General features: G+C 43.9%; 3 protein-coding genes across 10 annotated transcripts in view; 2 read left to right on the top strand and 1 right to left on the bottom strand.

Moving 5' to 3' along the window:
• grid2ipa (glutamate receptor, ionotropic, delta 2 (Grid2) interacting protein, a) overlaps positions 1 to 5827 on the top strand; it is a 58761-nt gene extending 52934 nt beyond the window's left edge. For 4 of the 5 annotated variants that reach the window (XM_071396066.1, XM_071396082.1, XM_071396056.1 and 1 more), the window contains 6 exons: positions 1357 to 1512; positions 1897 to 1986; positions 2103 to 2232; positions 2458 to 2576; positions 2938 to 3102; positions 3241 to 5827. In XM_071396066.1, the coding sequence (XP_071252167.1) occupies positions 1357 to 1512; positions 1897 to 1986; positions 2103 to 2232; positions 2458 to 2576; positions 2938 to 3102; positions 3241 to 3324 (744 nt within the window). In that variant the 3' untranslated portion in view covers positions 3325 to 5827. Of the gene's footprint in view, positions 1 to 1356; positions 1513 to 1896; positions 1987 to 2102; positions 2233 to 2457; positions 2577 to 2937; positions 3145 to 3240 lie in introns of all 5 variants that reach the window. The other variant, XM_071396075.1, reaches the window with a different exon arrangement.
• A 657-nt stretch (positions 5828 to 6484) lies between these two features.
• slc5a11 (solute carrier family 5 member 11) lies at positions 6485 to 24827 on the top strand. Its single transcript, XM_071396138.1, has 16 exons — positions 6485 to 6542; positions 9710 to 9887; positions 11743 to 11814; positions 12116 to 12220; positions 12632 to 12691; positions 13864 to 13968; positions 14190 to 14295; positions 14575 to 14655; positions 16363 to 16568; positions 16857 to 16992; positions 17124 to 17231; positions 20924 to 21074; positions 21155 to 21323; positions 22635 to 22850; positions 23097 to 23247; positions 23544 to 24827. Exons 1-16 carry the CDS (start codon positions 6517 to 6519, stop codon positions 23765 to 23767), a joined length of 2094 nt encoding a protein of 697 aa, XP_071252239.1. The 5' UTR covers positions 6485 to 6516; the 3' UTR covers positions 23768 to 24827.
• arhgap17b (Rho GTPase activating protein 17b) overlaps positions 24822 to 27401 on the bottom strand; it is a 66633-nt gene continuing 64053 nt past the window's right edge. For 3 of the 4 annotated variants that reach the window (XM_071396095.1, XM_071396106.1, XM_071396126.1), the window contains one exon: positions 24822 to 26566. In XM_071396095.1, coding sequence (XP_071252196.1) covers positions 26415 to 26566 — 152 coding nt within the window. In that variant the 3' untranslated portion in view covers positions 24822 to 26414. The remainder of the gene's footprint in view (positions 26567 to 27401) is intronic. The other variant, XM_071396117.1, reaches the window with a different exon arrangement.

Below are 27401 nucleotides of genomic sequence, written 5' to 3' on the forward strand. Positions count from 1 at the left end.
CTCCCCCCTTATCAATGCCTGCCACATGTGATCGCTTTCTCTGCACTCAGCACATTCCAAGCTTAATTGCACACACTATATACCTTCCTCCTACAGATAACCATTAACTTCTGGTGTAGACCCTCTAAACCTAAGCACCCAATATTTCAATAGGATACCTGATTATTAACCCTATTCAAAGTTTAGGAGTTAGTACCCAGAATCCATCAATACTCAAGTCTGAAAATGCAAAGTTAAAGTATAAATACATTTCAAATTCCTTATATAAAGCAAACCAGGCGGCATAATTGTCTTGTTTTTTTTTACGGATAGCCAGGGGCACTTCCAACACTCATCATTTACAAACTAAGCATTTGTGTTACTTAAGTATATTTTAGCAATGACATTTACTTTTGATACTTAAGTATATTTAAAACCAAATACTTTTAGACTTTAACTGATTTTCTATTAAGGTATCTTTTACTCAAGTATGAAAATTGGGTACTTTTTCCACCACTGGTAGTATTAGTAGTGGTAGTGGTAGTAGTAGTAGTGGTAGTAGTAGTAGTATAATTAGTAGTTGTTGTTGTAGTAGTAGTAGCAGCAGCAGTAGTAGTAGTAGTATAAATATAAATAGTAGTAGTAGTAGGAATAGTAGTAGTAGTAGGAATAGTAGTAGTAGTAGGAATAGTAGTAGGAATATAAGTAGTAGTAATATAAGTAGTAGTATAAATAGAAGTAGCAGTAGTAGTAGTATAAATAGAAGAAGTAGTAGTAGTAGTAGTAGTATAAATAGAAATAGTAGTAGTAGTAGGAATAGTAGTAGTAGTAGGAAAAGTAGTAGTAGTAAGAATAGTAGTAGGAATAGAAGTAGTAGTAATATAAGTAGTAGTATAAATAGAAGTAGCAGTAGTAGTAGTATAAATAGAAGTAGTAGTAGTAGTAGTAGTATAAATAGAAATAGTAGTAGTAGTAGGAATAGTAGTAGTAGTAGGAATAGTAGTAGTAGTAGGAATAGTAGTAGGAATAGAAGTAGTAGTAATATAAGTAGTAGTATAAATAGAAGTAGCAGTAGTAGTAGTATAAATAGTAGTAGTAGTAGGAATAGTAGTAGTAGTAGGAATAGTAGTAGGAATATAAGTAGTAGTAATATAAGTAGTAGTATAAATATAAGTAGTAGTAGTAGTAGTATAAATAGAAGTAGTAGTGGCAGCAGAAGTAGTAGTAGTAATAGAAGTAGTAGTAGTAGGGTTTGTTGGTTGCTCACAGTCATAGAATGAGAGCTTGGTTATGTGTAGGTGTTGTTGCTGGTTTTCTGTTTCCTCGTTTGTAATTGTGTGTGTTTGCATGTGTGTGTGTGTGTGCATAATGTCATAGATGCTGTCAGTACCAGAGTACAAGACTCGTCTGAGAAGCCTCCACTTCAAAAGCACCCTGCAGGAGAAGACAGAGGAGATGAGGGGGGGCTACGACTGCATCTTCAACGCCTCCATGGAGCTCAAGACCAGCAAGAAACTGGCCAAGATACTGGAGGTTTACAGTTATGCACTCTGACATGTACAATCACTAGCAAGAGCAATGCAACTTCTTCAACTTGTCACCCGCCAGCATGATTCTGATAAGATACAACCAATAACAGTCTCATTCGGTGCTGAGAAAGGAGAGAATGGAAATGCATTTGTTTGGCTTGACCAACGTTTTAGCTTGAGCCCCAGATACACCAGGAAGGTTAAGGAGAGGCAGTAGCCTAAAGACCAAACACCTAAACAGCAATGAACAGGATGCTTTCATCTTTATTCCCTGAGTGGGAAATATAGTGTTATTGTGGGTAATGTTTAGCCTTAAAGTGGTCATGTTGCTGTTTCAATCCTAAACTAAATACAAGCTATATGCTAACTGTGTTGGATATTTCCTTAGTTTGTGCTGGCGATGGGGAACTATCTGAACAACGGTCAGCCTAAGACCGGCAACAAAACCACCGGGTTTAAGATCAACTTCCTCACTGAGGTAAGCTCCTCGGGGATATTGGCCTGTATTCCTATGACATTTCTTTACTTCACTGTTGTTACTTCACTGTTGTTAACCCACGGACACTGTTACTAATGCACTACTGTTTCTTGTAGCTCGGCACCACAAAAACAGTGGATGGGAAATCTACGTTTCTGCACATCCTCGTCAAGTCACTGTGTCTTCACTTTCCCAACGTCCTGGATTTTGCCAAGGACCTCACCACGGTTCCCCTGGCAGCCAAAGGTAAATGAGTAGCAGTTTTTTCATGTGTGCATTTTCTTTTGTGTGTCGGGTGTAGTGTTTCATGTACAGCATGTTGTGTTACATGTAATGTTTACCTATTGCGTGTAAATGAATAGATTAAATATGTAATCCTGTTTTTCCATAAGCACTCTTCCACATTTGTTCTTCCCCCCGCTCTCTTTCTTTCTTTCTCTCTCTCCCATCTCACTCTCTCACTCTGTGTAGTGAACCAGAGGACCATCACATCTGACCTGAATGACCTTCACACCACTATCCAGGACATCCGATCTGCCTGCCAGAAAATGCCTGCTACAGCAGACGACCGCTTCACTGCAGTCATGAGTGTATCTTTCATAACTAACCTGAGAGAGAGAGACAGAGGGACAGAGGGACAGAGAGACAGAGAGACAGAGGGACAGAGAGACAGAGAGACAGAGAGACAGAGAGACAGAGAGACAGAGAGACAGAGAGACAGAGAGACAGAGAGACAGAGAGACAGAGAGACAGAGAGACAGAGAGACAGAGACAGAGAGACAGAGACAGAGATTCATTACATAATTAATTACAGGCTTCTATATTCACAGGTGTGAGAGTATGCATACTGTAAAATAGCCCTTTACATGGGGGTCTCTCACCCCATCCACCACCAATATGTACTGTAGCTCCTACCTCTGGCGGTTGTATCCTTGACTTCCCTATGAGCAGGGCTTCCTGGAGAACATCCACCCAGCACTACAGTCTCTGGAGTCCCTGCAGCAGAGGGCCATGGAGGAGTGGTCCAAGACAGCCTCCTTCTTCGGAGAGGACAGCCAAGCCACCAACACAGAGGCGTTCTTTGGGATATTCACTGAGTTCCTCGCCAAGTTTGAGGTGAACCGCCTAGAGTTTGAAAGAGACCTCTGAAATAGACAAGTATGTAGTGCTATCAAGAAGTGCTATCAAGACGGTAGTAGTAATGGTACTGCATGTTTTTGTCTTGTCTGACAATGTTTTATTGTTGTTTTTCAGAGAGCTCTTAGTGAGAACCAGGCCAATGAGAACCCTCCTAGGAGTCCCAGGAGCCCAAGAATGGCCTCACCCCTGGCCTGGTGAACAGAGAGACAGGAAGAAGGGTTGGCAGGCAGGCAGACAGGCAGGCAGACACACACACACTCTCTATCTCTCTCTCACACACACGGACAGGAGCGCATGCGAAAATCCACATACATACACAAACACACACACACACAAACACACATACACACTCATAGTATTTCAATTTTTGTAATTCAAGATATTTATATTGTGGGAATTAGGTTGTCTGCAGAGTTGAGCATACAGGGCTTTAATACGTGACAGTGTAGTTTGAATGTCCAGCTAGTTTAACACCTCAAACTTTGTATATTTCATGGCTATAGAGTGTTCCTCTGGAACAGACAAATTAAGCTATACTGGATCAATGGTTTTGCTTTTTATATATTTGTAAATAAAAATGTTATACCATTTATATAAATGCAAAGATTCATGAAATGGAATAGGAAAGAGACTGACATCAGTAACTATTTGAACCCAGCTGTCTGATATACTGTATATGAATGTATGATACAATTATAGGCTAGAAAGATTAAGTCTACAGAACATGATCAGCAATGGTAAACAGAATACTGGATCGTTTTGAGAGACATACAGATTTAAACTATTATTGCTAAAACATGTATTTGATACTTCAGCAGTTAAAAGAGATGACTGAATGTCTGTGTCAATGTGTCTGATTTGAGAATGAAATGTGTATTATATATTGTAACTTTTAAATATAACTGTAATGATATATGTAATACAGGATATACATATTTAAGTAGTCAATTATGAAATGCTTTACAATTTCATTTTTTAAAATTATTTACCCGTTCCATATTTTTGTGAGCCACCCACCACACTGAATGTATTTAAAGGTTATTCATTTTGAATGAAGTGTGTCTTGTACGATATCCAGTGGATACTCATTACTACTAAAGAAAAGGAATGTTATGAAAATGAAAACAAAGATGGATGTACATGTGTGCTGTTAACTATGTGTTCCTCTCTGTCTCTGATTGTGTTGATAGTGACATGCTGTAAACGGGCAGTGTTCTATTATGAACAGTAGGAGGATTTGTTACATTTTCATGGTCATTTCTGCATACTGCACCTTCACTTTAACCTCTACAATACAATGAGGGGACACACTGCTTTCTAGAAGCACATTACGATAGTTCACCCAAATTAGAAAAATTACATTTTGGTTTCCTTACCCTGTAAGCAGTCTATGGACAAGGTACGACGGCAATCCATGCTTTGGTTACGTTTCCCTGGCACTGTTTCCACATTCTAATGTTTTAGCATTTGTGGCTCAAATCACATTCAAGTCATGCGACCGATATTAGCATTTTTCATGCATCATGTTCAAATAATCCAAAAGTATCTTAAATTGATTGTGAAGCTCAACAAAGTCACTTATACAGTAGATGATATGAACATGATGCGTGAAAATGATAATATCAGTCCTGTGACTTGAATGGGATTTATGCCACAAATGCTAAAATGTTAGTAGTGTCAGGGAAACTAAACCAAAGCATGGATTGCTGTCATACTTTGCCCATAGACTGCTTACAGGGTAAGGAAACTAATATGTCATTTTGTAATATGGCTGAACTATCCCTTAAACAGTAACTCTATGGACTTTAATGACATAGGATGTTAATACTTAACTTCATCAAACCATGTTTTAACATATCTTTGTCATCTGATACGGACTACTTCTGGACTGATTGTGTAACTGACACATGGATGTTCTCAACCCAAACATGGAGGACATTTTACATATTCAATTAACGCAACACTGGCCTCCAGCTTTTCAGACGTTCCTTACATGAGAGAAATAGGACATTTTTTAGAATACAACTAATGTGGATCATTTTAAATGAATAAGATAAGGCAAATGTAAGAAGACGTGCTTATAATGTTATTCATAACATGTCAATAAGTTATTGCCATTATTTGTTTTCTGGCAGTATGATCTTAATTTCTGACTCTGTCATCTGGATAGCTATACATATTCAGCAATGTGTCCTGGAAGTCGTTGCTCTCGGATAAGTCTATGTTTTGTATTGTAACAGCCAACGCTGACAAATATAAAGCGTGGTATAAGAACATTACCCTGAATTACTGTCTTTTTCCTAAATACAGTGTTTGGTTCTGATTTCTTGACTTATGAAATATACTTATTCATTTCACTGAGGGAGAGGGTAATTTATAATGTTTACATTATGTCAGGATATGTTATTGTTAGCCATCAGGGATCCAATGGGAGGAGGGAAGACACCGTCTGGTACGAGTCAACATGACAGCCGTGAGTTGGGGAGGAGTGAGCACTTAGGGGCAAAGGTCAGGTCAGATGAAGTGAGGAAGAACAGATATCACTAAGGTTCTGTCTAGCAACAGAGATGCATTGGCTGTTCAGATGTGTAGGAGGAGACTCAGCATAGGAGAAAGGGTTAAATATCAGTGCTTGTGTGAATATGTTTAAGTCTGTTCAGCTGTTCGATCCTTTGGGAAGAATAAACTTGGTTTAAGCTTTCATTGTGTCCGTCGAGTTCTTACTCTGATAATTAGAACCCAACAACAGTTTTTAACAACCTGATATATGCAAGTGATTTAGTAGTGGAAATGTCTGTGTGATCATCAGTGAGATTGTTGTCTCTGTTGCACTGATAAGAGTGCTATGAAAAATTGTGAGCAAAAGGCTAGTACTGTAGAGTCTGAAGAGCTGTGGTCAGTGTAGTGACAGATCTAACTAAACTTATAATTTAGCAGAACAAAGAGTGTCTTATCTGCACATGAGTATGCACATGAGTGTGTTTACTAGTTCAACACACACACACACACACACACACACACACACACACACACACACACACACACACACACACACACACACACACACACACACACACACACACACACACACACACACACACACACACACACACACACACACACACACACACACACACACACACACACACACACACACACACACACACACACACACACACACACACACACACACACACACACACACACACACACACACACACACACACACACACACACACACACACACACACACACACACACACACACACACACACACACACACACACTTCACTGGTAATAAAACGTTTACATTTTAACCAGCTAGTGTTGTCTTATATAAGTAGACAGTGGAGTTTGATCCCCTGGTCAGGAAGGAGAGTCATCACAAAGATGACAACACTGGAATTTTCCTTGAGGTGAGAAGTGTTTGAGGCTGAATGTACAACATACACCATGTGAACTGCCATAGGACCGGCCAACTGTAGTTAAACCCTGAGTCTGACTACAAGCTGACAGGTAAGTACTGTAGGGTTCAGTACACTTAAATGCAAGGTGACTATTGTCCTTGAGTTAATGTTTTGTGTGAGGATATTGTATGAATGGTGTGAGGATATTGTATGAATGGTGTGAGGATATTGTATGAATGGTGTGAGGATATTGTATGAATGGTGTGAGGATATTGTATGAATGGTGTGAGGATATTGTATGAATGGTGTGAGGATATTGTATGAATGGTGTGAGGATGTTGTATGAATGGTGTGAGGATATTGTATGAATGGTGTGATGATATTGTATGAATGGTGTGAGGATATTGTATGAATGGTGTGAGGATATTGTATGAATGGTGTGAGGATATTGTATGAATGGTGTGAGGATGTTGTATGAATGGTGTGAGGATATTGTATGAATGGTGTGAGGATATTGTATGAATGGTGTGAGGATGTTGGATGAATGGTGTGAGGGAATTAAAACATGGACTGTAGATTAGTTGGTCTTTGGATAACACTTTACACCGTGGAGCTTCTCAGCATACACTGACTATACAAAACATGAACAAAATCAAAATACAAAAATCTCATTTTATTTGTCACATACACATGTTTAGCAGGTGTTAATGCGAGTGTAGCAAAATGCTTGTGCTTCTAGTTCCGACAGTGCAATAATATCTAACAAGTAATCTAACAGTTCCCCAACAACTACCTAATACACACAAATCTAACAAGTAATCTAACAGTTCCCCAACAACTACCTAATACACACAAATCTAACAAGTAATCTAACAGTTCCCCAACAACTACCTAATACACACAAATCTAACAAGTAATCTAACAGTTCCCCAACAACTACCTAATACACACAAATCTCAAAGGGGTGAATGAGAATATGTACATATAAATATATGGATGAGCGATGGCCAAGCGGTATAGGCAAGGTGCAATAGATGGTATAAAATACAATATATACATATGAGTAATGTAGGATATGTAAACATTATTAAAGTGGCATTATTTAAAGGGGCATTGTTTAAAGTGACTAGTGATCCATTTGTTGAAGTGGCTAGGGATCGGGTCTCCATTTAGGCAGCAGCCTCTCTGAGTTAGTGATGGCTGTTTAGCAGTCTGATGGCCTTGAGATAGAAGCTGTTCTTCAGTCTCTCGGTCCCAGCTTTGATGCACCTGTACTGACCTGCTCTTTCCATGACATAGACTGACCAGGTGAATCCAGGTGAAAGATATGATCCCTTATTGATGTCACTTGTTTAATCCACTTCAATCAGTGTAGATGATGGGGAGGAGATGGGTTAAAGAAGGATTTTTAAGCCTTGAGACATGGATTGTGTATGTGTGCCACTCAGAGAATGAACGGGCAAGACAAAACATTGAAGTGCCTTTGAAAGAGGTATAGGAGCACCAGCTTGTGTCAGCAACTGCAACACTGCTGTTTTTTTTACTCTCAACAGTTTCCCGTGTGTATCAAGAATGGTCCACCACCCAAAGGACATCCAGACAACTTGAAACAACTGTGGGAAACATTGGAGTCAACATGTGCCAGCATCCCTGTGGAACGCTTTCGACACCTGTAGAGTCCGTGCCCCGACAAATTGAGACTATGAATGAGGATAATGTAGAAACTCCGGTCAGGGTCCAGTGAGTATAGCGTAAAACCTGGATAATGTATAAACTCCGGTCAGGGTCCAGTGAGTATAGCGTAAAACCTGGATAATGTATAAACTCCGGTCAGGGTCCAGTGAGTATAGTGTAAAACCTGGATCATGTATAAACATGTATAAGTATTCAGACCCTTTACTCAGTATTTTGTTGGAGCACTTTTGGCAGCGATTACAGCCTTGAGTCTTCTCAGGTATGAAGCTACAATCTTCGTACACCTGTATTTGGGGAGTTCCTCCCAATCTTCTCTGCAGATCCTCTCAAGCTTTATCAGGTTGGATGGGGAGTATCCCTGCACAGCTATTTTCAGGTCTCTCCAGAGATGTTCGAACTGATTCAAGTCCAGGATCTGGCTGGGCCACTCAAGGACATTCAGAGACTTGTCCTGAAGCCAGTCCTGGGTTGTCTTGGCTGTGTGCTTAGGGTCGTTGTCATGTTGGAAGGTGGACCTTCAACCCAGTCTGAGGTCCTGAGCGCTCTGGAGCAGGTTTTCATCAAGGATCTCTCTATACTTTGCTCTGTTCATCTTTCCCTCGATCCTGACTAGTCTCCCAGTCCCCGCCACTGAAAAACATCCCCACAGCATGATGCTGCCATCACCATGCTTCACCGTAGGGATGGTGCCAGGTTTCCTCCAGACGTGACGCTTGGCATTCAGGCCAAAGAGTTCAATCTTGGTTTCATCAGACCAGAGAATCTTGTTTTTCATGGTCTGAGAGTCCTTCAGGTGCCTTTTGACAAATTCTAAGTGGGCTGTCATGTGCCTTTTACTGAGGAGTGGCTTCCGTCTGGCCACTCTACCATAAAGGCCTGATTGGTGGAGTGCTGCAGAGATGGTTGTCCTTTTTGGTGAATCCAGGTGAAAGCTATGATTCTTGGTCACCTGACCAACGCCCTTCTCCCCCGATTGCTCAGTTTGGCCAAGTAGTCAGCTCTAGGAAGAGTCTTGGTGTTTCCAAACTTCTTTCATTTAAGAATGATGGAGGCCACTGTGTTCTTGGGGACATTCAAGAACATTCAAGAACATTCAGTGCTGCAGAAATGTTTTGTTACCATTCCCCAGACCTGTGCCTCGACACAATCCTGTCTGGGAGCTCTACGGACAATTCCTTCGACCTCATGGCTTGGTTTTTGCTCTGACATGCACTGTCAACTGTGGGACCTTTTATAGACAGGTGTGTGTCTTTCAAATCATGTCCAATCAATTGACTTTACCACAGGTGTACTCCAATCAAGTTGTAGAAACATCTCAAAGATGATCAATGTAAGCAGGATGCACCTGAGCTCAATTTCGAGTCTCATAGCAAAGGGTCTGAATACTAATGTAAATAAGGTAATTCTGTGAATCTAGTGAATGGAGTGTTTGGAGGCTCTATTGTGATTAGAATCAACAATGACTACATTTCCCTCACCAGCAAGAGACGCAATCACTCCCTGAGAATTCCAGTGACCTTTGACCCAAGTATGGCTACCACCCAGGGGACCACCGTGCCCCCCTCCCAATCTCCAGGTTTAGGTGTACCCACCCTGGTCACTGTAGACATTGTGGTGCTCGTTGTCTACTTCCTCCTTGTACTGGCTGTGGGCCTCTGGGTAAGTAGGAGCAAATTTGGGAAAAGGCACCCTAATGGCATCCGAAATGGAACCCTATTCCTATGTGGCTGGCCAAAAGTAGTGCACTATATAGGGATTAGGATTCCATTTCTAAATGATTTGATTTATTCCAGACACATCAGTAGGTGAGATTTACTGAAACATGTCATGTGCTCTGTTGGGATTTGTTTAGTTGTTGCTCTACAGTATATTCTTGCATCTGAATCTCAAAGTAGAGTTGTTCTACTTCAGTACACTCCTTCAGCACTCTCCTTTACTCCTTCAGCACACTCCTTCAGCACTCTCCTTTACTCCTTCAGCACACTTCTTCAGCACTCTCCTTTACTCCTTCAGCACACTCCTTCAGCACTCTCCTTTACTCCTTCAGCACACTTCTTCAGCACTCTCCTTTACTCCTTCAGCACACTTCTTCAGCACTCTCCTTTACTCCTTCAGCACACTCCTTCAGCACTCTCCTTTACTCCTTCAGCACACTTCTTCAGCACTCTCCTTTACTCCTTCAGCACACTCCTTCAGTACACTCCTTCAGCACACTCCTTCAGTACACTACTTCAGCACACTCCTTCAGCACACTCCTTCAGTACACTACTTCAGCACACACCTTCAGCACACTCTTTCAGTACACTACTTCAGCACACTCCTTCAGCACTCTCCTTTACTACTTCAGCACACTTCTTTAGCACTCTCCTTTACTCCTTCAGCACACTCCTTCAGTACACTACTTCAGCACACTCCTTCAGCACACTCCTTCAGTACACTACTTCAGCACACACCTTCAGCACACTCTTTCAGTACACTACTTCAGCACTCCCCTTTACTCCTTCAGCACACTCCTTCAGTACACTTCTTCAGCACTCTCCTTTACTCCTTCAGCACACTCCTTCAGTACACTTCTTCAGCACTCTCCGTTATTCCTTCAGCACACTAATTCAGCACACTCCTTCAGCACACTAATTCAGCACACTAATTCAGCACACTAATTTAGCACACTCCTTCAGCACTCTCCTTTACTCCTTCAGCACACTCCATCAGTACACTACTTCAGCACACTCCTTCAGCACACTACTTCAGCACTCTCCTTTACTCCTTCAGCACACTCCTTCAGTACACTTCTTCAGCACTCTCCTTTACTCCTTCAGCACACTAATTCAGCATACTCCTTCAGCACACTAATTCAGCACACTCCTTCAGCACACTAATTCAGCACACTCCTTCAGCACTCTCCTTTACTCCTTCAGCACACTCCTTCAGTACACTACTTCAGCACACTCCTTCAGTACACTACTTCAGCACACTCCTTTACTCCTTCAGTACACTCCTTCAGCACACTCCTTCAGCACACTCCTTCAGCACACTAATTTAGCACACTAATTTAGCACACTAATTCAGCACACTAATTCAGCACACTAATTCAGCACACTCCTTCAGCACACTCCTTCAGCACACTACTTCAGCACACTAATTCAGCACACTAATTTAGCACACTAATTCAGCACACTAATTCAGCACACTCCTTCAGCACACTCCTTCAGCACACTAATTCAGCACACTAATTTAGCACACTAATTTAGCACACTAATTCAGCACACTCCTTCAGCACATTTATTCAGCACACTCCTTCAGCACACTAATTCCACACACTCCTTCAGCACACTCCTTCAGCACACTAATTCAGCACACTCCTTCAGCACACTAATTCAGCACACTAATTCAGCACACTAATTCAGCACACTAATTCAGCACACTCCTTCAGCACACTCCTTCAGCACACTCCTTCAGCACACATTGAAGTCTGAGTAGAGAATGTGTGTAACAGTCCGTTCTTCCCTTCCAGTCCATGTGGAAAACCAAGCGGAGCACGGTGGATGGATACTTCCTGGCAGGAAAGAGCATGTCCTGGTGGCCGGTGAGTGAAAAGAAACAGAGATGTTGCTATGGAAACTACACACAAATGACATCCACTCAGTATGTTGAATGGATTCCAGACGTTTGATGCCAAGAGGAAGCATTGTTGATTTATCTTGTTCTGAATAGTCCAGGACCAAACCAGATGGGGAAACAAACAGTCCTTGTACTGTTATTGGGGTGGAACTGAGATTTTATGTGGGGAGATATGAATACTTTACAATGGGGTTGGCTTAAAGTCAGACATAGTTGTATTGTCACTCACTCATTCTCTCTTCATCTCTCTGACACTCTCTCTGCAGGTGGGCACCTCTCTGTTTGCCAGTAATGTGGGCAGCGGCCACTTCATGGGCCTGGCAGGCTCAGGAGCAGCAGCGGGCATCAGTGCTGTGGCATATGAGTGGAACGTAAGACTATACATTTAGACATTATAATTCATTATAAACTGGGCATAAAATGTGTGGATCTCTATTACAGATGCAGGATCTTCATTTTCTCACCCTGTTGCAGGAGAACGTTCCTGCAATGCAGGCAATTTAGGTTTAAAAAAGCTTCTGAAGTTTGTAATTTCCACTTAGAAATTTCAGACTTGATTTTTCCATCACGAGAAATGTATTGGTTGTCTACATAAATGTTTATTAATTACATACAATCCACACTATAATTCACATTTCCTGTTGCTACAGGATTAATTAAGACCCTACATCTGTACATGATTTTGATAGGGCATATGGTTTAATGCAAATTTAAAAATATTACTTTTTTCATACTAAGCTTTGCATGAATCACTTACAAGTATCTATGTCTCTGGTTGGCAGGGGATGCTGATGGTGCTGCTCTTGGGTTGGCTTTTCCTGCCCATCTATATTGCTTCCGGGGTGAGAGGTCAACACACACCTTTCTGTCAGTCCACTGTCTGTACTACTGAAATATCACAAACCCACAAGTAGGCCTACTGAAATTCTATGCAACATCAAGCCAACTATTTCAGCGCTCAAATACCTCATTACAGGCTAGGAGTTTTTATTGAATATTCCTCTCTGTGTACTGAGACACACCACTTTCCTCTCTGTGTACTGAGACACACCACTTCCCTCTCTGTGTACTGAGACACAACACTTCCCTCTCTGTGTACTGAGACACACCACTTCCCTCTCTGTGTACTGTGACACACCACTTCCCTCTCTGTGTACTGAGACACACCACTTCCCTCTCTGTGTACTGAGACACAACACTTCCCTCTCTGTGTACTGAGACACACCACTTCCCTCTCTGTGTACTGAGACACACCACTTCCCTCTCTGTGTACTGAGACACACCACTTCCCTCTCTGTGTACTGAGACACAACACTTCCCTCTCTGTGTACTGAGACACACCACTTCCCTCTCTGTGTACTGAGACACAACACTTCCCTCTCTGTGTACTGAGACACAACACTTCCCTCTCTGTGTACTGAGACACACCACTTCCCTCTCTGTGTACTGAGACACACCACTTCCCTCTCTGTGTACTGAGACACAACACTTCCCTCTCTGTGTACTGAGACACACCACTTCCCTCTCTGTGTACTGAGACACACCACTTCCCTCTCTGTGTACTGAGACACAACACTTCCCTCTCTGTGTACTGAGACACAACACTTTCCTCTCTGTGTACTGAGACACACCACTTCCCTCTCTGTGTACTGAGACACAACACTTCCCTCTCTGTGTACTGAGACACAACACTTCCCTCTCTGTGTACTGAGACACAACACTTCCCTCTCTGTGTACTGAGACACAACACGTCCCTCTCTGTGTACTGAGACACAACACTTCCCTCTCTGTGTACTGAGACACAACACTTCCCTCTCTGTGTACTGAGACACAACACTTCCCTCTCTGTGTACTGAGACACAACACTTCCCTCTCTGTGTACTGAGACACAACACTTTCCTCTCTGTGTACTGACACACAACACTTCCCTCTCTGTGTACTGAGATACTTTAGATCACAGTGGTGATAACTTGTTCAATGATTCATGTTCTGTCTATGTCCCTTTAACATGCAGGTGACAACCATGCCTGAATACTTGCAGAAACGATTCGGGGGGAAGAGAATACAATTATTCATAGCTATTTTGTATTTATTCATTTACATCTTCACAAAGATATCGGTAAGTAACGTCAAAACACTTCTATGTATCTCATCAGCTATTTACTTTCTCAATAAAACATTGGGATGTGAATCTATTGAATGAATAGAGACCGCTTGCTCCGCTGCTGTGTGTGCGTCGGGCGTGCATGTGTGTGTGTGTGTGCGTGCGTGCGTGCGTGCGTGCGTGCGTGCGTGCGTGCGTGCGTGCGTGCGCGTGTGTGTGTGTGTGTGTGTGTGCAGGTGGATATGTATGCTGGGGCAGTGTTTATTCAACAGGCCCTGCAGTGGAACATCTATGTAGCTGTGGTGGTGCTTCTGCTCATCACTGCTCTCTACACTGTAGCAGGTAACCTGCTATACTCTCTCTCTCACTCTCTCTCTCTCACTCTCTCTCTCTCACTCACTCTGTCTCTCTCTCTATCTCTCTCACTCACTCCCTCTCTCACTCTCTTCCAAAACAATCAGATTTTGTTTCCTAAAGTCTACCAGTTCAAACATACAGCCAAATACAACAACCAAACGACCCTAATTGAAGTATCAAAGTATTAGGTCTATGGAAAAGACTTTGTTTGTCTGTGACAGAGTATGTCCAGTACTGGTTCAGTGTTGTGCTGTGTTGTTTCAGGTGGACTGGCTGCAGTTATGTACACAGACGCTGTCCAGACTGGCATCATGTTGATAGGAGCACTCACCCTCATGGGCTTCAGTAAGTCTCCTACTCTTACAGTGGTCAATACCGGTTCTGCTTTGGTGCTGTGTTGATTGGTGGCTACTGTATACACTGAGTATGCCAAACATTAGGAACACCTTCCTGCCTTAGAACAGCCTCAATTCATCAGGGACATGGACTCTACAAGGTGTTGAAAGTGTTCCACCGGGATGCTGACCCATGTTGACTCCAATGCTTCCCACAGTTGTGTCAAGTTGTCTGGAGGTCCTTTGGCCGGTGGACCATTCTTGATACACACGGGAAACTGTTGAGCATGAAAAACCCAGCAGCGTCGCAGTTCTTGACACAAAGTAGTGCGCCTGACACCTACTACCATCTACACTGATTGAGGTGGATTTAAGTGCCATCAATAAGGGATCATAGCTTTCACCTGGTTAGACTATGTCATGGAAAGAGCAGGTGTTCCTAATGTTCTTTATACTCAGTGTATGATTCAAAGACAAATACTTTGTCTTTAGTCAGAAAAACTTTCCAACTAGATTTTAGATTTCCTCAGTTATAGATTTCCATGTTTTTCACTCTCTGTATAGTTTACACTCTGTATAGTACAGTACAGGGCAGTACAATACAGGGCAGTACAGGGCAGTGTACAGTACAGGGCAGTACAGTACAGGGCAGTACAGTACAGGGCAGTACAGTACAGGGCAGTGCAGTACAGTACAGGGCAGTACAGTACAGTACAGTACAATACAGGGCAGTGTACAGTACAATACAGGGCAGTGCAGTACAGTACAGGGCAGTACAGTGCAGTACAATACAGGGCAGTACAGTGCAGTACAATACAGGGCAGTACAGTACAATACATGGCAGTGCAGTACATGGCAGTGCAGTACAGTACAGTGCAGTACAATACAGGGCAGTACAGTACAGTACAGGGCAGTACAGTACAGGGCAGTGCAGTACAGTACAGTACAGTACAGTACAGTACAGTACAGTGCAGTACAGTACAGTACAGGGCAGTACAGTACAGTACAATACAGGGCAGTACAGTACAGTACAGTACAGTACAGTACAGGGCAGTACAGTACAGTACAGGGCAGTACAGTACAGTACAGGGCAGTACAGGGCAGTACAGTACAGTACAGGGCAGTACAGTACAGGGCAGGGCAGTGCAGTGCAGTGCAGTGCAGTGCAGTACAGGGCAGTACAGTACAGTACAGGGCAGGGCAGTACAGTGCAGTACAGTACAGGGCAGTGCAGTACAGGGCAGTGCAGTACAGGGCAGCGCAGTACAGTACAGGGCAGTGCAGTACAATACAGGGCAGTGCAGTACAGTACAGGGCAGTACAATACAGGGCAGGGCAGGGCAGTGCAGTACAGTACAGGGCAGTACAATACAGGGCAGTGCAGTACAGTACAGGGCAGTGCAGTACAGTACAGGGCAGTGCAGTACAATACAGGGCAGGGCAGTGCAGTACAGTACAGGGCAGTACAGTACAATACAGGGCAGTGCAGTACAGGGCAGTACAGTACAGGGCAGTACAGTACAGGGCAGGGCAGTACAGTACAGTGCAGTACAGTACAGGGCAGTGCAGTACAGTACAGTACAGGACAGTACCGGGCAGTGCAGTACAGTGCAGGGCAGTGCAGTACAGTACAGGGCAGTACAGTACAGGGCAGTGCAGTACAATACAGGGCAGTACAGTTTGCCTAACTGTCTAACTCTGCCCTACTCCTGTGGAGGTTTCGCTGAGGTGGGGGGCTGGAACGCCCTCCTAGAGGGGTATGCTACGGCCATCCCCTCGGTCCGCGACCCCAACACCACATGTGGCATCCCCCGGGACGACGCCTTCCACCTGTTCCGTGACCCTGTGACCTCTGACCTGCCCTGGCCGGGCATCCTCCTGGGCATGTCCATACCCTCCATGTGGTACTGGTGCTCAGACCAGGTAACAGTGACACTGCTCAGGGACAGTCACTAGATGGCCAAGAGGACAAGATCTGAGGTATCAGAATTGATACACCTTAAAGGGGAATGGAAACACTAGGCTTTAGAACACCATCTAACTTTAACTGTAAATCACCATATTGGCATTGTTGCATCACTGGCAGGAGAGTTTTGATACATCTTAATAATAAAACAGATGGATTGTTTAAGTGCTCTAGACACTTGGGAGGCACATTCAGCTGCTCTGTCAACAGTTCCAGTCATTGATTCTGTGTTGTGTTGTATCCAGGTGATAGTGCAGCGCTCCCTGGCTGCCAAGAACCTGCTCCATGCTAAAGGAGGCTCCCTTCTGGCTGCCTACCTCAAGATCCTGCCCTTCTTCATGATGGTCCTGCCCGGCATGATCAGCAGAATACTCTACCCAGGTACAATGTCCTAAGTGCAACGCTTTGGTAGTAACTCTAGAGAGGATACTGTAACTAGGTAAAACCTGCTGATGCCACTATCAAACAAAGGAGAGACAGTATATTTACAGCAGCGTTGTTGTTGCGTCTAGACGAGGTGGCGTGTAGTGACCCTGAGGTGTGTACTGAGGTGTGTGGGAACCCAGTGGGCTGTTCAGACATCGCCTACGCCAAACTGGTCATGAAGCTACTGCCCTCAGGTGAGGAAGTCTTCTTCTCTCTGTAACATTTTGTATATCTCTTTCTATCTGTCTTTCTCACTTCCTGTACACACAAACACCTTGTGGTACCCCAGGAGGTCTTCCCCGGGAATGGTAATAGAGGGGAGGTACGTGAGGCGACGTTGGCTCCCTCTGCTGGGAATACGGGAGCTGTGCACCCCGACACGGACAGCTCTAAGTGGAGGTAATTAGAGGAAAGTGCCAACCAGCCGTGGAGGCCAAATAAAAGGAGCACGGAGGCCCACCGCGGGAGAGAACGGGGACAGACCGACACCAAGCAAAAGTAGAGAAGAACCCAACACCCCGCGAGAGAAAACGGGGAGAGACCGACACCAAGCAAAAGTAGAGAAGAACCCAACACCCTGCGAGAGAGAACGGGGAGAGACCAACACCAAGCAAAAGTAGAGAAGAATCAAACACCCTGCGAGAGAGAAGGGGGAGAGACCAAAACCAAGCAAAAGTAGAGAAGAACCCAACACCCTGCGAGAGAGAACGGGGAGAGACCAACACCAAGCAAAAGTAGAGAAGAACCAAACACCCTGCGAGAGAGAAGGGGGAGAGACCAACACCAAGCAAAAGTAGAGAAGAACCCAACACCCCGCGAGAGAAAACGGGGAGAGACCGACACCAAGCAAAAGTAGAGAAGAACCCAACACCCTGCGAGAGAGAACGGGGAGAGACCGACACCAAGCAAAAGTAGAGAAGAACCCAACACCCCGCGAGAGAGAACGGGGAGAGACCGACACCAAGAAAAAGTAGAGAAGAACCCAACACCCCGCGAGAGAGAACGGGGAGAGACCGACACCAAGCAAAAGTAGAGAAGAACCCAACACCCCGCGAGAGAGAACGGGGAGAGACCGACAGCAAGCAAAAGTAGAGAAGAACCCAACACCCCGCGAGAGAGAACGGGGAGAGACCGACACCAAGCAAAAGTAGAGAAGAACCCAACACCCTGCGAGAGAGAACGGGGAGAGACCAACACCAAGCAAAAGTAGAGAAGAATCAAACACCCTGCGAGAGAAGGGGGAGAGACCAAAACCAAGCAAAAGTAGAGAAGAACCCAACACCCCGCGAGAGAGAACGGGGAGAGACCGACACCAAGCAAAAGTAGAGAAGAACCCAACACCCCGCGAGAGAGAACGGGGAGAGACCGACACCAAGCAAAAGTAGAGAAGAACCCAACACCCCGCGAGAGAGAACGGGGAGAGACCGACACCAAGCAAAAGTAGAGAAGAACCCAACACCCCGCGAGAGAGAACGGGGAGAGACCGACACCAAGCAAAAGTAGAGAATAACCCAACACCCCGCGAGAGAGAACGGGGAGAGACCGACACCAAGCAAAAGTAGAGAAGAACCCAACACCCCGCGAGAGAGAACGGGGAGAGACCGACACCAAGCAAAAGTAGAGAAGAACCCAACACCCCGCGAGAGAGAACGGGGAGAGACCGACACCAAGCAAAAGTAGAGAAGAACCCAACACCCCGCGAGAGAGAACGGGGAGAGACCGACACCAAGCATAAGTAGAGAAGAACCCAACACCCTGCGAGAGAGAAGGAGGAGAGACCGACACCAAGCAAAAGTAGAGAAGAACCCAACACCCCGCGAGAGAGAACGGGGAGAGACCAACACCAAGCAAAAGTAGAGAAGAACCCAACACCCCGCGAGAGAGAAGGGGGAGAGACCAACACCAAGCAAAAGTAGAGAAGAACCCAACACCCTGCGAGAGAGAACGGGGAGAGACCGACACCAAGCAAAAGTAGAGAAGAACCCAACACCCCGCGAGAGAGAACGGGGAGAGACCGACACCAAGCAAAAGTAGAGAAGAACCCAACACCCCGCGAGAGAGAACGGGGAGAGACCAACACCCCGCGAGAGAGAACGGGGAGAGACCAACACCCCGCGAGAGAGAACGGGGAGAGACCAACACCCCGCAAGAGAGAACGGGGAGAGACCAACACCCTGCGGTTTCTTCCACTCTCTAGACCTGCTTCTTAGTTTGTTGTATTTTATCCCCCTTTTCATCATATCCAATTAGGATCTTGTGTCATCGCTGCAGCTCCCCTTGGAGCTCCGGAGAGGCGAAGGTCGAGTCATGTGTCCTCCTAAACATCACCCGCCAAACCACGCTCCTTAACACCTGCCCGCTTAACCCAGACGCCAGCCGCACCAATGTGTCCTCCTAAACATCACCCGCCAAACCACGCTCCTTAACACCTGCCCGCCTAACCCAGACGCCAGCCGCACCAATGTGTCCTCCTAAACATCACCCGCCAAACCACACTCCTTAACACCTGCCCGCCTAACCCAGACGCCAGCCGCACCAATGTGTCCTCCTAAACATCACCCGCCAAACCACACTCCTTAACACCTGCCCGCCTAACCCAGATGCCAGCCGCACCAATGTGTCCTCCTAAACATCACCCGCCAAACCACGCTCCTTAACACCTGCCCGCCTAACCCAGACGCCAGCCGCACCAATGTGTCCTCCTAAACATCACCCGCCAAACCACGCTCCTTAACACCTGCCCGCCTAACCCAGACGCCAGCCGCACCAATGTGTCGAAGGAAATACCGTTCAACTGAAGACCGAGGTCAGCCTGCAGGCGCCCAGCCCTCCACAAGGAGTCGCTAGAGCGCGATGAACTAAGTAAAGCCCCCCCCACCCACACCCTCCCCTAACGACGCTGGCCAATTGTGATTAAAAGATGCATTGAGATCTGATTGTATTCAGATCTTATAAGTGTAAACAAACAATATCAGGACAAGATCAGGTTGAAGGACGCATGTTAGAGGCAGGTATGAACAACGCTTCTGTCTCTCTTTAAAATATACACATACACACTTCACGCGATGCGCACTGCAGAGAACACTGGAAGGAGAATTATCAGTGAATTATCACAGTGAATTATTGTAATAGTTGTTTGTGTCAATTCATCCCATAAGGGATGGGTTGCCAACTGACGATTTGACAAGAAAATAAAATGTCATTCAAATTTCATACACACATGCACATTTTCCCTCTTTCTCTCTCTGTGTACTCTCTATACTCCTGTCTCTCTCTCTCTCTCTCTGTGTACTCTACATACTCCTGTCTCTCTCTCTCTCTCTGTGTACTCTCCATACTCCTGTCTCTCTCTCTCTCTCTCTGTGTGCTCTCCATACTCCTGTCTCTCTCTCTGTGTACTCTCCATACTCCTGTCTCTCTCTCTCTGTACTCTCTATACTCCGGTCTCTCTCTCTCTCTGTGTACTCTACATACTCCTGTCTCTCTCTCTCTCTGTACTCTCCATACTCATGTCTCTCTCTCTCTGTGTACTCTCCATACTCCTGTCTCTCTTTCTTTCTTTCTCTCTCTATCTCTCTCCCTGTGTACTCTCCATACTCCTCTCTCTCTCTCTCTCTCTCTCTGTGTACTCGCCATACTCTTGTCTCTCTCTCTCTCTCTCTGTACTCTCCATACTCTTGTCTCTCTCTCTCTCTCTCTGTGTACTCTCCATACTCCTGTCTCTCTCTCTCTCTCTCTCTGTGTGTGTACTCTACATACTCCTGTCTCTCCCTCTCTCTCTATGTACTCTCCATACTCTTGTCTCTCTCTCTCTGTACTCTCCATACTCCTGTATCTCTCGCTCTCTGTACTCTCCATACTCCTGTCTCTCTCTCTTGCTCTCCAGGTCTGCGTGGTCTGATGATGGCGGTGATGATTGCTGCTCTCATGTCCTCCCTCACCTCCATCTTCAACAGCTCCAGCACCATCTTCACCATGGACCTGTGGAGGCATGTCCGGCCCCGAGCAACCGAGTGGGAACTCATGCTCGTGGGAAGGTACAAATACACATGCACTCATACTCATGCATACACATACTCATGCTCGTGGGAAGGTACACATACACTATCCTCCTCAGGATGTTTGTGCTGGTTCTGGTGGTGGTGTCAGTGCTCTGGATCCCTGTGGTCCAGGCCAGTCAGGGAGGACAGCTGTTTATCTACATCCAGTCCATCAGTACCTACCTCCAGCCTCCTGTTTCCATCGTCTTCCTGACTGGATGCTTCTGGAAGAGGACCAATGAGAAGGTGTGTGTGTGTGTGTGTGTGTTGGGGAGAGAGAGAGAGCGAGAGAGACGGGAGAGAGAGAGAGAGAGACGGGGCAGAGAGAGAGGTAGAAAGTGTAAATACAGAGTACAGTCTGTGAGGTAGTGAAGGTGTCTGTAGTGTAGTGAAGGTATCTATAGTGAAGGTGTGTGTAGTGAAAGTATGTGCAGTGATTGTATGTGTAGTGAAGGTATGTGTAGTGAAGGTGTGGTGAAAATGTGTGTAGTGAAGGTATATGTAGTGAAAGTATGCGTCTCACAAAGACACTGCGGTTGGAACCAAAAATCTAACATTTGGACTCAAAGGACACATTTCCATGGATCTAATGTCAATTGCTCATGTTTCTTGGCCCAAGCAAGTCTCTTCTTCTTATTGGTGTACTTTAGTAGTGGTTTATTTGCAGCAATCTGACCATGAAGGCCTGATTCACACAGTCTCCTCTGAACAGTTGATGTTGAGATGTGTCTGTTATTTGAACTCTGTGAAGCATTTATTTGGGCTGCAATTTCTGAGGCTGGTAACTAATGAACTTATCCTCTACGGCAGAGGTAACTCTGGGTCTTCCATTCCTGTGGGGGTCCTCATGAGAGACAGTTTCATCTTAGCGCTTGATGGTTTTTGCGACTGCAGAGTTCCGTATTGACTGACCTTCGTGTCTTAAAGTAATGACGGACTGTCGTTTCTCTTTGCTTATTTGAGCTGTTCTTGCCATAATATGGACTTGGTCTTTTACCAAATAGGGCTATCTTCTGTATACCACCCCTACCTTGTCACAACACAACTGACTGGCTCAAATGCATTAAGAAGGAAAGAAATTCCACAAATTAACTTTTAACAAGGCACACCTGTTAATTGAAATGCATTCCAGGTGACTACCTCATGAATCTGGTTAAGAGAATGCCAAGAGTGTGCAAAGCTGTCATTAAGGCAAAGGGTGGCTACTTTGAAGAATCTCAAATATATTTTTGGATTTCTACACGATTCAATATGTGTTAGTTCATAGTTTTGATGTCTTCACTATTATTCTACAATGTAAAAAATAGTACAAAGAAAGAAAAACCCTGGAATGAGTAGGTGTGTCCAAACTTTTGACTGGTACTGTGTGTGTAGTGAAGGTGTCTGTAGTGAAGGTAAGTGTTTGCATCTGAAAATAGGCTGAACTTGGTTTCCACCTACAGGAATGAAATGCTACTCAATTTGCAATCAGATTGCAGTAAAAGTCAGATTGCAGTACCAATCAGATGTATTGAAAGATGATATAGAGATGAAATGTCCCTCCTTTGTGTTCTGCAGGGTGCTTTCTGGGGCCTGTTGCTGGGCCTACTGGTGGGCGGTGTGAGGATGGCCCTAGACTTTATCTATCCCTCACCACTGTGTTACCAGGAAGACAGCAGGCCTGATGTGGTGAAACATGTCCACTACCTCTACTTCTCCACCATGCTGTCTATGTTCACCCTGGTGGTGGTGGTGGGGGTCAGCCTGGCCACGGAGAAACCCAGCCCAGAGCAGGTGAGTGGAGGCTGGGGAGTGCTACTAAACCAGAGCTCAAATACAGTATCTTGATAGTGATAGTGATGGCAATTGTGTATTTGAACAAATCAACCTATTGATTTCAACGACACTGTGATAAATTAAGAATTTGCATCTACAGTACTGTCTAAATCAAATATAAACTTGATAGACAGTGTTCTAAATGTGAGCACGATATGGCCTATCACTAACCGTTGCTGTGTTTGTGTTGTTGCTACGGAACAGATCAGTCGCCTCACCTGGTTCACCAGATTTGATAAGGTGGAGAAGAGCAGTGGAGCTTTAGAGACAGTAGAGACTGTGACTAGTGCTACAGAGACCGAGATAGAAGATAGGGAGCAGGAGGCTAACGGAGAGACACACCTTCAGAGGAAAGGTGGGTAGTGTTGTCCCTTTTTAGGTAGCAGTAGGTTAATACTGGTAAGTTGCTTCAACAATACTAAGGACCATGATTCATTCAATACTCACAATCCCAGTGCTTGAAGTGGACTGAAATAGGTGCCAGCACTCATTTTGGGTGCCAGTACTGTTTATATTTAGGTGCAGGAATATTTTTAAGACAGCAATATTCTATAAGATGCCGGTACTCAAAACTGAGGCGCCAGTACTGGTGTGTTCCAGTCCAAGTCAAACACTGCTCATACGCATATACCCACACTTCTCTCTCCCCAGTGTCCTCAGAAGCCAGTGTGAGGAGCCAGTCCAGGCTGAAGGCCGCCCTCTACTGGCTGTGTGGGATGGAGCGGCAGAAGCAGGGTGACAGCGCCCCACAACCCCCTCTTCTTCTCGACCCCGCTAGCTCTCTGGAAGAGGACCCATGCCTTAGCCACATGGTCGACGCCAACCTCATCATCTGCCTCTCCATCGCCGTCTTTATCATTGGCTACTGGGCCTAGTGAGGAATTCTCAACAGCCAATGATATTGGCAGGGACAGGTGGTGCTTGGCCATTGCTGCAGCATCATAGGAGTGCTGCTGAAGTGTCACAGCAGGCTGTTATTTATTATTGTATAATAGCAATGTATAGTTGTTTTAACCCCACCACCCCCCCTCTTCAGAGGACAAATATCTTCAGATTCTTTTACAGCTTTTTTTGCTACATGAACATACATTTGACATACATGATACTTTTATATAAAGCAGTCACACAACAATAACACATTACCAAACTCTTTAATCCCAACCCTCAGCCAATCCCACCTATCACCATAGACCACCCTCGTTTGCCATATATTTTTCAATTGTGCTGTGATTTTTTTTCAATATTTTTGAATCTTTCTAATCGTATATTATGCACAGATTGTGAGCTAAAGATGAAAACCTTTCCTACTAGTATTATATTATTTATTGACTGACTATGGCTTTCCAAATCGCCCAACACTGCTATTTGTAAGGTTAATTTTAAGTGCAGGTTGTGATTTTTTTAACCATTCCTCAACCTGTGACCAGAAACAAGCTACATAGGGACAATACCAGAAATAAATTATCTAGTGATTCTGTCTCTTCGCAGCAAAATCTACAGAGCTGAGATTGTTGCCCCATATATATGGCATTCTGTTGGTGGCAAGAATTTTATATAATAATTTAAATTGAAAAACTCTAAGTGTTGAATCAAGTGTAGTTTTTTGTACCAGTTCATAATCCCTATGCCATGGAATTGGTACAAAAGTTCCTCCTATTTATGTTGCACCCTGTATGGCGCAGCTGTCAACATTTGTCCTCAGATGAAACTGGTATATTATTCTATTTATGCCAGTTCCTTTCAGACAATTTGTATCTTTACTATATGGCAGCAAGGTATAGTTTTGATTGGCAGTGTTTAAATGGGCATGATGCCTCTTAATATGCTACATTTATTATAGTTCTTACTAATAGTATACATTCCATTAGATTAGAATATACAGTATAAATTCAGTATTCAGCTGACATGAATAAACACGGATTATTACTGTTTTAAGTCATGTTTTGTTTTCTTTATTTGGAGTAATAATACCCAAAACTATTTTCCTTTAATATGAACAGTGGAGGATCCATTCACTCATTATCGAAAATCTTTGTTCAGGTTGAAAAGACACGGGCAGAAAAAAAGCTACGGCAATCACATTCAAAACGTGCAATGTAGTGAAACAAAAGGCAATAATTGAAAGCATAGTGACAAGCCAAGTTACCCACTAAAGATCGTCAACATAATATCCTTAATTTGAATAGTAATCATAAAATAAAACCTGGGATATTGTTCTGTTGGGTTGTTGCTTGTCCATTTCCTGAGCTAAATTAAATCAAAACAGATATCAAAACAAATAACTTCTCAAATAAAAAATCTGTGGCAGGAAATGTCCAATCCATCACTTTTAATTTAAAGGGGAAATCTGTGACTGGTATACACATTTTTGGCAGGGGTGACTATTTTGTTTGAATTCAGCTCTGTCAATAACAATGTATCACATGGTTTGATTGGGGTTGAATAAAACACGGTCCTATAGTATATTGAGGTAAGACCGGTTAAAAACAACAAATGAAACCGGGTGAATATTGGGAGTGGAGAAGGCACACTATGAAACGAATGCAGTTACTTCAATTGCACTCCTCACTGATACTTATTTGGTCCTTGGCAACTATTTATTAAAACATTTATAGTAGAAACACAAAGCAGCACACTCACCAAATGTAGTTATTAATCAACTGGCATCTTTGGTCCTTGAGCAGCAACATCAAATCAAGTAGGGCACTTTATATGATTCTTTGGGCTCACCATGTATATTTGCTCATCAATAGCACTTTCTGCATTACATTTGTATTATTTGTATTATTAAAAACCATTAAAGAAAGTTCTCAAATGGGGCAAAATTGCAGTTTTGTAGACAATCTTAGGTAATGCATTGAGGACATGTATACAAATGAGCAATTTCCATTCAAAAAAACATTCCTACAACCACCATACAATGTACCACAGGGAGGAAAGCTGCATAATACAAACATACTAGTTCTGAGCTTTTAGGTTTACAAGCTTAGCCTCCCACCCAGCCCCAATTCAATGTCAGCATTCTACAATGGATCCAAAGATCAACGATGAAACAGTATATTCAGATTTGCATCAGATACTTCCAGGTACTGGGTCATAACATTACAGCTTCGCCAGCATTGGAGTTCAGTGGTTATATATATATATCATGTTTAGCAGGTTGAAGGTTCAATGAACATGGGGTGATCCTGTGGTCCAGTTCCAATACTGTTCAGGGTTGATGGTTTATGGAAGGGTGTTGGTGTTGGGTGGGTGCCAACAGTGTTGAGTTTGGATTTTGGAGCTAGAGAAGGTTATCTAGTCCCTGTATTGTTGTAGAGAGTAATGTTGGCTAGGGATTGTTTGTTGCAGACATTATTGCTCACTGGATTGATGGAGCACAGGGAGTTTGTATGGTCCAGTCTGTAGAGGCTCAGAGCTGACTCTGACTACGGCGATTGGACGAATGGCTAGCATATTGACCAATTGGGCAGAGGCAGAATGTTTTTTTGGTGATGTCAGTTGGAGTGATCCCTCCCGCTTTCACAGACTGGTGCTCTCTGATTGGATCTCAGGGTCCGAGGGTGGGGTTGGAGAGGGGGCGGGCTCATGACCAGCAGAGCTCTCCCCTTGTATGCCCACCGTAATTTCAGGGATAAGGGCTCGGCCAATCCCCTTCAAGTTCAGGCTGGCATCTACAGAAGACATTTAGATTGACAGGTAAGTGATCAATCAGGCAAAACACAGCCTACTAGGGTTAGGATTAATTCCATTTTAATTCAGGCAATTCAGGGGATACATTTAAATTCCAGTTCAAGAATTGAGAAGTGCTATTTATTAACCAATTCAGGGGATAAATGAACATTTCAGTTTAAGAATTGAGAAGTGGTATTTATTAGCCAATTCAGGAGATAAATTAAAATTCCAGTTCAAGAATTGAGAAGTGCTAATTATCGTTTTCAATTAGGATTTTTCGGTTTCAGTTCACTTCCTGAAATGATGCAATTGACCTTAACCCTGTAGTACACCACTATCAGTCTGCAGCAAGAAGCTCTACAGAACAGACAGAGGCACACACATCAGTCACCGAACAGACCATATCCACATCAGACACCTCAAACCTAAGGAAAGCACACAATCTCTGCATACTGGAGAAAAGACACCAAGGATTTATCATATTGTAAAAAAAAATATATATATAATAATAAAAAATAAAAGGAAATACATTTGACTATGACAGGGAAGTTGAATGCCACTTTTGCATACTGGAGAAAAGACACCAAGGATTTGTCATATTGTAATTTTTTATATATATAATAAAAAAGGAAATACATTTGACTATGACAGGGAAGTTGAATGCCACGTTCTAGTCACAGTTCGTACATTTTCCGATGTGGGAAATGTGATTTCAAATAACAGAGTGGCTTGGAGAGTATTGTTGGTGTGCTACTCTGAAATGCATCACCTGGGTTCTAGAGTGCTTCAAAGAAATGAAGCTAAATCCAGTCATTTAGATGGTCTGGACATGAA

The sequence above is a fragment of the Salvelinus alpinus genome, chromosome 1 (genome assembly GCF_045679555.1).
Source record: "Salvelinus alpinus chromosome 1, SLU_Salpinus.1, whole genome shotgun sequence".
Classification (NCBI taxonomy): Eukaryota; Metazoa; Chordata; class Actinopteri; order Salmoniformes; family Salmonidae; genus Salvelinus; species Salvelinus alpinus.